This window comes from Hyperoodon ampullatus, assembly GCF_949752795.1.
Source record: "Hyperoodon ampullatus genome assembly, chromosome: 7".
Taxonomy (NCBI): Eukaryota; Metazoa; Chordata; class Mammalia; order Artiodactyla; family Ziphiidae; genus Hyperoodon; species Hyperoodon ampullatus.
In genome coordinates this window covers 65,131,602-65,145,516 of record NC_136920.1, presented here as the reverse complement: position 1 = coordinate 65,145,516, position 13,915 = coordinate 65,131,602, and the positions used below count along the sequence as shown (strand labels likewise).

The 13,915-nt window shown below is 36.8% G+C and overlaps 1 protein-coding gene across 6 annotated transcripts in view; it reads left to right on the top strand.

Annotated features, from left to right (window-relative positions):
* Window positions 1–13,915, top strand: part of SBF2 (SET binding factor 2) — a gene marked incomplete at its 3' end in the record, with an annotated part of 467,309 nt that overhangs the window by 436,631 nt on the left and 16,763 nt on the right. For all 6 annotated transcript variants that reach the window (XM_079707414.1, XM_079707413.1, XM_079707411.1 and 3 more), the window contains 2 exons: window positions 103–204; window positions 921–1,106. In XM_079707414.1, coding sequence (XP_079563540.1) covers window positions 103–204; window positions 921–1,106 — 288 coding nt within the window. The remainder of the gene's footprint in view (window positions 1–102; window positions 205–920; window positions 1,107–13,915) is intronic.

Below are 13,915 nucleotides of genomic sequence, written 5' to 3'. Positions count from 1 at the left end.
ATCCCTAACTTGTTTGATTATCTAAGGTTGATAGCAAGTCTGTCTGTTTTTGGTGCTCAGAAAGCACTTGGTCTAATTGTGGCCTCCTTTCTTATCTCTTAGCTTCACAGGATATTGCAGCTCGCTGTAGTTGTATCAGAAGTACTTGAGAATGGTTCCTCAGTTTTGGTGTGTTTGGAAGAAGGCTGGGACATCACTGCACAAGTAAATTATTAAAACATATTTTCAGATATTTAATTTTATATTTGTATTTTAATTCAGTTATTTTAAAATTCTGCAGATGAATCTTTTGTATAATGACTAATGTGTTTATGGACAGAGAAAGTCCTCTGTTAACCACCACCTGGTATCCATCAAAAAGCTCTGTGCTGTGAGTTTCCAGGCCCTACACAGCCTGGAGCTCTGGCTCAGGGCATGAGGCTCCCACACCACAGAAGCATCATGCAAGCATGACCAGCGGTGTAGGACATGGGCCATCCTTCCCATGTTTTGTCAGTCCTTTCTCTGGTTCTCTGTAAGCCCCTCCTTTACTCACTCCAGAGTGAAAAGGAAAAGTGCAAATATAATCTACAGTAAAACATTAATATACATCTGCCAAAAAGTAGATGTAGGTTTGAACTGATCCTCTGACCTTATTAATTAACCTAGGAGAAGGCCACAGTCAGCAAACTGGCCAGGCAATGATTAAATTCTTAATTCTCTGAAGGAAAATGTAGCCAAAATGAATTTGAGTCTCAGTTTTTAATGGAAAGTTTGTAGAATTAATTCACTTAGCTGTCCTGGAACAGTTAGTGAACAAATTTGCCATCCAGGTAACTTTGCTTGTTAATTAGCTGTCATCAAAAGGAAGTGCTTTGTCTTAGAAGCAGGAATTTTTCAGGACTGAAAGTAATGAAGTATCCAACCTGCTTGTACCCTAGGTGACCTCCCTGGTTCAGTTACTCAGTGACCCCTTTTATAGGACACTTGAAGGCTTCCGGATGCTGGTCGAAAAAGAGTGGCTCTCTTTTGGTCATAAATTCAGTCAGCGGAGCAGCTTGACCCTCAGCTGTCAGGGCAGTGGTTTCACTCCAGTCTTCCTACAGTTCTTAGATTGTGTACACCAGGTAAGTAGAGCAAGCTTAAATCGACTTGATACAAGAGAAAAAAAAGACGTAGCATTTACTGAGCATTGCATTGCTGTGCCAGGTACCTTTATGTCACAGCTCTGATGGACTCAGCCATAAGACTTGCTAAAATTTCAGCAGTAGATTCCTGAAAATGGAAAAGAAAAAGAACTAGTTGGTTTCTGAAACTAGGCTAACTGAGCTGGCTCCCAAGTGAAGTGGGCAGCACTCTAAATTACCATCTAATGTAATGGAGCAAACTTGGCTTGTTCTCGAAGAAGGTTTGATCTAGTGTAGAACAGCAAAACTCGGTGTTGGCCGACCCTGAAATCCAGCACGTGGTCTTCCCATTTCAGGAGGACCCTACTTTATGCCTGAAAATATAGGAGGTAGAGCTTAACCCCCTAGAGAAAGAATCAGGGCCTGACCAGGCAAGCCTCTGAGGTTGAGAACAATGCCTCAGTTCTACTGGGTGGCATAATCAGGGCTAATCAAGAGACCAGACAGAGGGCTTCCCTGGTGGCGCAGTGGTTAAGAATCTGCCTGCCAAGTTAGGGGACACGGGTTCCATCCCTGGTCCAGGAAGATCCCACATGCCGCAGAGCAACTAAGCCCATGTGCCACAACTACTGAGCCTGCGAGCCACAACTACTGAAGCCTGCGCACCTAGAGCTGGTACTCTGCAACAAGAGAAGCCACCGCAATGAGAAGTCTGCACACCACAATGAAGAGTAGCCCACGCTCACCGCAACTAGAGGAAGCCCGTGTGCAGCAACGAAGACCCAACACAGCCAAAAATAAATAAATAAAATAAATTTATTTTTAAAAAAAGAGAGAGACCAGACAGAAACCCAGGTATATAATCCAGTCAAACCCAGTGGGAGCTGGGAGTGGGGGAGATGTGAATGCTCTGGGCTCCCTCTTACCTTCACCTCAGGCCTTGGTCAGTATTGGGCTTGAGAATTGGATGGCACTGGGTTTACAAGTTGAAGGCATTGGCACCAGTGGCTAAAATGGCCTAGAAAAAGTAAGGTTGACACTTTTAGCCTGTTTCATCTGCACCACAACAGTGAATGGGTTCTGGCATGTCAAATATATTTGTCAGAACAGTGAGCCTCTTTGAAATTGAAATACATTGGCCTCAAGTATCTGTTGGAAAGAAAAGTAAAAATGTTTTTAGGAACCAGTATTGGAACTAGGTCATCTTATGTATGGTTATGTTTTGTTTTGTTTGTTTTGTTTTTTATTCCATTAATCACTTGATCAGCTCTATCAATTCACTTCATAATTTTTAAAAAAATGTATTTACAGTGTATAATTCAGTAGTTTTTAGTATATTCAGAGTTGTGCAATTACCACAAGCAATTTCAGATTATTTTATCACCCCAAAACAAACTCCATACCCATTAGCAGTGACTTTTCCATCGACCCCATCCCCTACATACACAAACACTGGAGGTTATGTTTTTGATTGCTCCAATCAGCTTCTTAAAGAAAAGACCTATTGAATAATTTTAGTTGATTTGAGTAGTATCTGGAGAAGCTAGTCACAAGGTTGAGCTTATACTTTTAAACTCTTTGCAGCAAATTATATATTTGCTTCCTGTTTGAATATTAGCTTTTTTATTCAGACATCTTTCGGCAAATACATGAGGGAGAAGTTTGAAGCCCATTGTCTCTAAAACAGAAAGCTTAACTGAGACTAAAGGAGAGGAGCAAGCATTTTTTCTCACTTCTGGATAGCTGAACGCATACGAGTTCTTCATGAAAGCACTTCTTATCCTGCACATTGTCTTATTATGCTATGCACAGGCTATTTCCTGCCTCCATGCCTATATCCCACTACCATCTGCAGTCATCATTACTGATATTTCTTGACCGCTTACTATGTGCCAGGCACTGTTCTCAGCACTATATTTTATTCCATGATTCTTTCTAAGTAATCTTTGAACCTTTTCCTGGCCCCTTCATTTGTATTCTTATGAACCGTGTACAGACTTCTTTGGTAGCATCTGTACACTAGAATCTTATTTGTACGTGTCTGTTGCCTTCTACTTAGACTGAGAATTCTTGGGAGAAGGGTCTATGTTATATTAATCTTCATATCCCTAATATCTAATGCAATTATAATTTTAGTCTCTGGAATGTAGTAGACCCTCAATAAATACATATAACAAGTAAATAAATGAAAATTTGAATGACCACCTGGTTCAGCCTTGTTGAGGCTCTCACCACCCTTCATCAAGACCATCTAGGATGTCCTGAGTTGCTAATAACATCTTCTATATGCTCAGATATGAAGCTGTTACTCTCTTTTACAAAAATCTTTAAAGCAGACAAACAAAAAACTTTCAGTGGCTCTACATTTCTTAAAGAATTACTCTTCCTCACATCCAATTTGAATATAATAATGTCAAAATTTCACTTGAAAGGTTCTTAAGGATCCTCACTGGATGCCTCTGTTGTCTTAATAAGTACACTCAACCAATTTTACCCCTGCATTGAAATAATATCACTCTTGGGCTTCCCTGGTGGCACAGTGGTGGAGAATCCGCCTGCCAGTGCAGTGGACACGGGTTCGATCCCTGGTCCGGGAAGATCCCACATGCTGCAGAGCAACTAAGCCCGTACGCCACAACTACTGAGCCTGTGCTCTAGAGCCCGTGAGCCACAACTACTGAGCCCATGTGCTACAACTACTAAAGCCCGCACACCTAGAGCCCATGCTTCACAATGAGAGAAGCCACTGCAATGAGAAGCCCGTGCACTGCAACGAAGAGTAGCCCCCGCTCGCTGCAACTAGAGAAAGCCCGTTCACAGCAATGAAGACCCAACACAGCCAAAAATACATAAATAAAATAAATTTATAAAAAGAAAAAAAATCACTCTTTATTCAGTTGAATACCAGATGAAGCAGTTGACTTGCTTTTAATGTCTTTGGCCTATAAAAATGGATATCTTTAAAAATTAAAATCACAATCTTCATAATGTGGTGTTCACACTTAAAGAACATGTAGGGATTAAAAAAAAAAAAAACAGAAAAAAATCAAACCAAGAACTGGTTCTTTTAAAGGGTAAACAAAATTGACAAACCTGGCCAGGCTCACCAAGAAGAGAGAGAGAACCCAAAGAGAAAAAAGAAATGAAAAAGGAGAAATCTCAACTGATATCACAGACATACAAAAAAACATAAGAGAATACTATGAACAATTATATGCCAACAAATTTGACAACCTAGAAGAAATGGACAACTTTCTAGAAACATACAGCCCACCTAAATTGAATCAAGAAGAAATAGATAATTTGAACAGACTGATCACTAGAAGTGAAATAGAATCTGTAATTTTAAAAAACTGCCTGCAAACAAAAGGCCAGGACCAGATAGCTTCACAGGCAAATTCTACCAAACATACAAAGAAGAACTCATATGGATTCTTCTCAAACTCTTCCAAAAGACTGAAGAGAAGGGAACACTCCCAAAGACATTCTGTGATGCCACCATCACCCTGATACCAAAACCAGACAAAGATCCCACCAAAAAAGAAAATTACAGGCCAATATCTTTGATGAATATAGATGCAAAAATTCTCAACAAAATATTAGGAAACCAAATCCAACACACATAAAAAAACCTCACAACCAAGTGAGGTTCATCACACATTCACAAGTATGGTTCAACATACGCAAATCAATCAGTGTAATACACCACATTAAGAAAAGTCAAAAACCACATGATCATCTCAATGGATGCAGAAAAGGCATTTGACAAAATTCAACATCCATTCATGATAAAAACTCTTACCAAAGTGGGTACACAGGGAACATATCTCAACATAATGAAAGGTATTTATGACAAACCCACAGCCAATGTAATACTCAATGGTGAAAAGCTGAAAGCCTTCCTACTAAAATCTGGAACAAGACAAGGATGCCCACTCTCACCCCTTCTATTCAGCATAGTATTGGAAGTCCTAGCCACAGCAATCAGACAAGAAAAAGAAATAAAACATATTCAAATTAGAAGGGAAGAGGTAAAATTGTCACTATATGCAGATGACATGATACTATATATGGAAAACCCTAAGGATTCCACACAAAAACTACTAGATCTAATAAATGAATTCAGCAAAGTAGTAGGATACAAGATTAACATTCAGAAATCAGTTGTATTCCTTTACACTAACTATGAAATAGAAAGGGAATGTAAAAAAAAAAAAAAAAAAGTACCTTTTAAAATTGCACCAAAAAAAAAAAAATACCTAGGAATAAACTTGACCAAGGAGGTGAAAGACTTTTACATTGAGAACTATAAAACATTAATAAAGGAAATTAAGGAGGACTCAAAGAAATGGAAAGATATCCCATGCTCTTGGGTTGGAAGAATTAATATTGTTAAAATGGCAGTACTACCCAAAGCAACCTACAGATTTATGCAATCCCTATCAAATTACCCATGACATTTTTCACAGAACTAGAATGACTCAAAAATTTATATGGAATCATAAAAGACCCAGAATTGCCAAAGCAATTCTGAGGGAAAAAAAACAAAGCAGGAGGCATAATTGTCCCAGACTTCAGACAATACTACAAAGCTGCAGTAATCAAAACAGTGTGGAATGAGAGGAATGGCAGGTAAAGTCACCCATGTAGACTTTTTTTAATAAGAATTAAACTGAACCCATGTCAACTTTTTTTTTTTTTTTTTTTTTTTTTGGCCACAGTGCTTTGTTTGCGGGTTCTTAGTTCCCTGACCAGGGACTGAACCCAGGCCCTTGGTAGTGAAGGCATGGATGGAGTCCTAACCACTGGACTGCCAGGGAATTCCCATAATTCCCATGTCAACTTTTTTAAAAGAATTAAACTGAGAATAGGACACTTGTTTACAAACTTCTTTACTGAGTATTTTAAGATATCATCCATAGGCATTTGAAAATATCCATATTTTTGGTTTCACATATTTTTATCCTAAAATTAACTTAAACTTTTTTTATGGCTGAAATAAAAGTTTGTAACTGTTTCTTTTTCATATAATATGTTGAGGTAACATCCTCAGATTTCAAAGGGTGAAATAAAGTTTAAAGGAAGTAAGTTTAACTGCTGTTTCCACAAATGAGGGATTAAAACTCTAATGACAACTTCCCCCACAGAAAATAATTATAAAATGAGACATGGGGAAAGGAAACTTTTCAACAAATGGTATTGGAATAACTGTATATCTATATAGAAAACTATGAACCCTGACCCTTACATCATTCACAGAAATTTACCTGAAATGGATCATAGATGTAAATGGCTAAAGGAAATTATTCAAGCAGAAAATAAATGATAAAAGAAGGAATCTTGGGATATCAGGAAGGAAAAAAGAACAGAAAGTAAAATATGGATAAATACAATAGACTTTTCTCCTCCTCTTCAGTTTTCTAAATTGATGGTTGAAGCAAAAATTGTAACAGTTTTTGATGTTCTCAATATATGTAGAGGAAATAGTTAAGACAATTATAAAGGGGGGAGCACAAAGGGATGTAAAGGGAAGTAAGGTTTCTACACTTCACTAAAATGTCAACACCAGTCAACTGTAACAAGATATGTAATGTAATACCCAGAATGACCACTAAAAAAGCTACATAAAGACATACACTCAAAAACACTATAGATAAATCAAAATAAAATTCTAAAAAATGTTCAAGTAATCCACAGAAGGCAGGGAAAAGAAAACAGAAAAAAAAATAGAACTGAAGACAAAAAGTAAAATGACAGACTTCAGCCCTAACATACCAATAATTGCATTAAAAATGGAAATGGTCTAAATAAAACATGACATAACAGTATGCTTTTTATAAGAAACTTGGTTCAAATATGAAAGTATTGTTATAGAAGTTGTATTTATAATAGCCAGAAATTGCAGGAGGGAGGGGACAAAATGTCCTGAAACAGGTAAATGGCTAAACAAACTGGTGCATCCATACCATGGAACACTACTCAGCAATGAAAAGGGGTGAGCTGCTGATATAAGCGACAATTTGAATGGATCTCAAGAGCATGATGTTGAGTGAAGAAAACACAATCTCCAATGGTCACATACTGTATGATTCCATTTATATAACATTCTCAAAATGAGAAGATTATAGAGATAGAGAATAAATTATTGGTTGTGAGGGTTTGGAGATAGTGGGGGAGGGGAATGGGTGTGACTATAAAGGGGTAGCATGAAAAACAAACCAATTGTCCATCAGCTGGTGAACAAATGAACAAATTCTGGTACATGCATGCAATGGAATACTACTCAGCAAGCAAAAGGAATGAAATGTTAATATACACAACAATATGGATGAGTCTTAAAATCATGATCAATGAAAAAAGTCAGATATATCTCATCACAAGGGACTTCCCTGGTGGCACAGTGGTTAAGAATCTGCCTGCCAATGCAGGGGACACAGGTTCAAGCCCTGGTCCAGGAAGATCCCATATGCCATGGAGTAGCTAAGCCCATGTGCCACAACTACTGAGCCTGCGCTCTAGAGCCCGCAAGCCACAATTACTGAGCCTGCATGCCACAACTACTGAAGCCCGTGTGCCTAGAGCCTGTGCTCCACAACAAGAGAAGCCACGGCAATGAGAAGCCCGCTCACTGCAACGAAGAGTAGTCCCTGCTCACCGCAACTAGAGAAAGCCTGCACGTAGCAACGAAGACACAATGCAGCCAAAAATAAATAAATAAATTTATAAAATAAAATTTAAAATCTCATCACAAGGAGAAAATTTTTTTTCATTTTATCTATATGAGATGGTGGAGGTTAAACCTACTGTGGTCATCATTTCACAGTATATGTAATTCAAACGATCATGCTATAGCGTTAAACCTATACAGTGATGTATGCCAATTATTTCTCAATAAAATCGGGTAAAATGGGTAAAAAAGACTACAGACTACACAGTATATGATTTCATTTATAGGAAACCTTAAAAAAGGCAAAATGGTAGTGGCAGAAAAACAGATCAGTGGTTGCCTGGAACCAGTGGTCAGGGGAGGGGGTCGACTTCGAAAGGACATGAGCAAACTTTATAGGATGAGGGAACTGTTCTGTATCCTCACTGTGGTGGTGGTTATACAAATGTATAACCAAATGAACAGTGACCAAAACTAATCAACTGTAGGCTTAAAATAGGGAAATTTTAGTATATTTAAATTATACTTCACTGAATATGAAAAAAAAATTTAATGAGTAAGTCCAACTTCTTAGTAAACTGGAGTTCTAAAAAAAAAAAACAGCAGCTCTCTAGTTTCTCTAGAGAAAAATTTGCCATTGTGATACCCAGAAAGTACCTATAACCCTGGCTGCCTGCTTTCTGGAAGCACGGTAGGAAATAGGTCCAGGGAAATTCCAGTTAAGTGTGCAGAGTTTTACTTTTTCTGTACTGTTTTCAGTCTCATCATTAACCCAGTTGTGCGTGGTGTTCCCAAGTCCAGAACTTATCAAGTTTGGTTTTTCCAGAGAACAAACCTCTAATCTCTTGCTTGCAAGAAGGTAGTCATGAGGTAGGAAAGACTACATGAGATAGGAAAGGACCCTGGAGGTCTCACCACTGCCTCTCTAGACTTACAACTAGTTCTCATTTTTAGCCCCCCTTTTCCTGCTATATAGGACTTGGGCCTCTGAGTCCTGAGCCTTTCTGGGTTTACAGGGCAAACTGTTACCTTTTCAAATCATTTTCATCCCAGTGTAGCTTCTCATCTTCTGTCATTTTCTGCTATTCTTCCTTCTGTTTTCCATCTTTCTGAATTTTCTTGGCCTGCTACTGTCTCCCCTCCCTTTCTCCCCACCTTGTTTTCGACTTTTACCTTTTAAAAATTCCTTTCCTTTAATTGAGGGAGAGTTGCTGGGGACTGAGTTTGTATGGCTGAATTTGGCTTAAGTTAAATACAGTATTAAATGTGTTAAATACCCATATTCAACTTGCAGAATTCTGCATACCTAAATATTAGAGTCAGCAAAAGAATCTACTCACAATCAGTAAGAAATTTCAGTTAGTTCTGAAACTGAAAACAAAAGTTGACTTTTAATGAAAACTCAATTATTTGTAGGTGAATGCTTCACAAACTGTAGAAAATAATATTGTTCCGGGTCTGAAGACTCCTTTAGTATGATTTCAAATCTGATCATACTACATTAAAAAAAATTAAAATATAAATTTTTAAAACTTTGTCTGAACCCTTCAACTTAATACTCTCACACATAATAACCTGAGTTCAGGCAAGTCATGGCAAAGTGAGTCTGTGACATTAACTGCAGTATTTAAAGAATGCTTGGCTATGATAGGTGTCAGTTTTGGTGAAGTAGATTATTTTGTGCTGAAAAGGGACAATTTATTCATTCAAAAACAGAAGACTATAGTTAACAAATAGAGCTTTTGATTCTTGCTGACTTAATTATAAGGTAGTGTTTCATCATCTCCTACATAGTGGTTTTAGGCATTAGAAAATGCCTTCTTCGAATACCTTTCAACTGAACACTAATGGTTTACATGACTCTGGCTTTTGCCAGACAGTTCGAATTAGTGCTATCCTCAGTCTCTCAGGAGCACAAAACAGAGCCAAGCCTCAACAACATTTTAAAAAATAAGTGCAAAATTATGCAGCAGCTAGCAAAACTTCCCCAGGTGGAATGTGTTCCCTGCTTATTAACCTTTTCTAACATGCGGAATGCCAAAAGGCAGTCCATGGACATATGCCTAGACTTGCCCATTAGTACTAATAGAGTTACAAAGAAAACAGATGAAGCGCTGATCTCAAATTAGAACTGCCTCATCATATAAAAAGCCATTGTTTGTGCCAGTGTATCCAGGTGTCAGATGAATTATAAATGCTAGATCAGTTTCATAATAGCAACATCTGGCAGATTTTTTGTTGCTTCTAAAAGAAATTGGCTTAGCTCAAATGATATCATTACAGGATGCTTCCTTTTCTTAAAATAGTTGAACCAAATTCAGAAGGAAAATACATCCAAATACAAAAAAAAAATTTTTTTTTACCTAAAATTTCTTTTTAAAATATAATACTAAGGGAAAAGATATGTATAATATGAATGAAAGCATGACGTATACGAAAGCATCTCCTTTATTCCAGCATTAGAGTAAATCTTTGAGTGCGTCTTAGAACTTTCTCATTATTTCCTACTTTGAGAAAAGCAAGTAACAGTTATAACTTTGCCTTTGAAGTTTATTCAAATTGTAAATTGACTCACTCTGGTCTGGCTTTGTGGTATGATTCTCCCTACAGTTACCATATGCCAGCACTATGCTAGGTCCTATTCCAAAGAGAAAACCTATTTGCCTTTTAAAGATACGAGCTTTCCCTGTGAGTGCATGTGTGAGGAGCTAAGTCGCTCTCACATAGGTCTATTACTCTAAAATTTATCCATGCATATTGGCAAAATAACTGCAGTTAATTGATTCATGGTGTATTCAAGAGTTTCTGGTGTCTGCCTGCTTCCCAGTCAACTGAAAATTGGCAAAAGTTGACACACTCCAAGCTGATTTATAACAAAGCAACTTCACATTAAAGCTTTTAATATTTGAGCCCATAAAGTAAGTCTGAGCTTGCCTATCAGTCCCATTTACTAATTTTTGATCTTTAACAAATTATTCAGCCTCTCTGTGCTTCAATTTCTTTATATATGTATATATCTCAGAAGGATTAAAAATCTTATGTGAAGTGTTTGGCACAGTACAGAAGGTATACAATTAATGTTTATTAAATCTTAATCTGTGAAATAACAAAAACTAGTATTAGCCACCTATTTTTCTAGGGTGTGTCTAACATACCCATAATTTTTTAAATGTTGATACCATTAAATATAGGGTCTCTTATAGCTTAATATTTCTAATTCCTGAAAGCAAAATCCAATTTTAACTTATTATATTTTATTCCCAAAATGTTGATCTTTCCTGGGATTTGAGTCATAGCTTATTTTTATGGGCCTTTAAATTTTACAAAGTACTTAATGGCATATGGGCAAAAAATAAGACCCTATAAATTCATATTTCTCCAAATTCCATTTCAGATTCTCTTCCTATAAATAAGTGAAATTGGCAGATTTTACTCCATAATGGAAAACAAAACCAAAATGCCTCAAACAGCTTAGTCTTAGTATGTTAAATCTGTATATTTTTTCTCTTCATCAAGATAAATGCAAAATTATTTTGAACAACAGAATCCAGATGATGACTGAAAGAGGCCTAAAACTCTATTCATCAGCATATTTGGGGAAATGCTCACATAGAATTAATTTATAGGCTGAGATGCCTGTCATTCCCAATTCTACATAATACAGTAAGGCTAAGTTTATTTGAAACAGACTTGCCTTTAGGCCCCCCAGATCTTGTGGCCAAGAATAAAGAAAACTAATGAAACCAAAAGCTTTTGTTTGAAAAGATCAATAAAATTAATAAACCTCTAGCCAGACTGATCAAAGAAAAGACACAAATTACCAATATTAGAAATGAGAATGATAACATCCCTACAGATTCTACAGATATTAAAAGGACCATAAGGGAATATTGTGAACAATTTTGCAGCAATAAAATTAAAAATTTAGTTGAAATGGACAAATGCCTTGAAAGACACAAACTACCCCACTCACTCAAGAAGAAATACATAATTTGAATACGCCTATGTCTATTAAGGAAATTGAAATTGTAGTTAAAATCTTTCCACACTGAAAACTTCAGGCTTAGGTGGCTTCACTGGTAAATTCTGTATCTTCACTGGTAAATAAAGTATTTAAGGAAGAAATAATAGCAGTTCTACAAAAACTCTTAACAGAAAATTTAAGCAAAGGGAGTACTTCCCAACTCAGTCTATGAGGCCAGCATTAACCAAGTCTGACAAAGGCAGAAAAAGAAAACTATAGGTCAGTATCCCTGATGATCATAGATTCAAATTTTCTAAACAAAATTTCAGCAAATCAAATTCAACAATATATTTAAAAGGTAATATACCATGGTCAAATGGGGTTTATTCCAGGAATGCACAGTCAGTTTCATATTTGAAATCAATGTAACTCACCATATTAAGGAACTTAAAAAAAAAACATACATCATCTCAATAGATGCAGAAAAAGCAGTTGACAAAATATAATATCCATTCCTTGTGAAAATTCTCAGGAATCTTCTCAAACTAAAAATAGTATCTATTAAAAATAAAAGTACAGGGCTTCCCCGGTGGCGCAGTGGTTGCGAGTCCGCCTGCCGATGCAGGGGACGCAGGCTCGTGCCCCGGTCTGGGAAGATCCCACATGCCGCGGAGCGGCTGGGCCCGTGAGCCATGGCCGCTGAGCCTGCGCATCCGGAGCCTGTGCTCCGCAACGGGAGAGGCCACAGCAGTGAGAAGCCCGCGTACCGCAAAAAAAAATAAATAAATAAAAGTACAGCTAACATCATACTTAATAGTGAAAGATTGAACACTTTCCTCCTAAGATCAGGAACAAGACGTGAATGCCTGCTTCACCACCTCTGTTCAACATTGTACTAAAGGTCATAGCCATGCAATAAGGCAAGAAAATGGTAATAATAAAGACATTCACAGGACTTCCCTGGTGGTCCAGTGGGTAAGACTCCACGATCCCAATGCAGGGGGCCCAGGTTTGATTCCTTATTGGGGAACTAGATCCCGCATGCCTCAACTAAGTCTGCATGCCGCGACTAAGACCTGGCACAGCCAAAATAAATTTTTTTAATTAAATCAAATTGAACATTTGGGGGAAAAATTAAATGATTTTAAAAAGACATCCGTGTTAGAAAGGGAGAAGTAAAACTATCTTTATTCACAAACAATATGATTGTCCATGGAATCTATCCCCCCCCCAAAAAAAAAGAAAAAAAGCTACTAGATTAAATGAGTTTTTAGCAAGGCTGCAGAATACATGCTCAGTATACAAAAATCAATACTGGCAATAAACCATTGGAAAACTGAAACTTAAAAATCATTACCATTTACAACAGTATCAAAAAACATGAAAGAAATCTAGCAAAATACATTAAAGACCTGAACACTGAAACTATAAAACATTACTAAGAGAAATTAAAGACCTAAATAAATCAAGAAATACCTGTTGTTCATGGATCAGAAAACTCAATGTTGTTAAGATGTCAGTCTCCCCAAATTAAAGATTCTACTCTCCCCAAATTAAAGTGTAATCACAATAAAACTCCTAGGAGGCTATTTTGTAGAAATTGGCAAACTATAAAATCCATATGGAAACGCAAAGGATCTAGAATAGCCAAAACAACTTTGAAAAAGAACAAAAGTGGAGGACTAGCACTATCTGATTTTATTATAAAGGTATAGTAATCAAGACAGTGTGATAATTGGTACAAAGATAGACAAATAGATCAATGGAATAGAGTCCAGGAATAGTTCCATACATATATGATATGTGGACAACTGATTTTTGACAAAGATGCAAAAGTAATAGGTAGAAATACGATGTTACTTATTTGTGGAATCTAAAATATGATACAAATAACTTACTTACAAAGCAGAAACGGACTCACAGACCTAGAAAACAAATTTATGGTTACCAAAGGGCAAAGGGGGTGGGGAGGGATAAATTAAGAGTTTGGGATTAGCAGATACAAACTACTACATTTAAAATAGATAAAAAAACAAGGTCCTACTGTATATATAGCACAGGGAACTGTATTCAATGTCCTGTAATAAACCATTATATATATATGGTTATATAATATCCATTGGATATTATATAACCATATATATATATATAACCATTATATATATATATATATATATA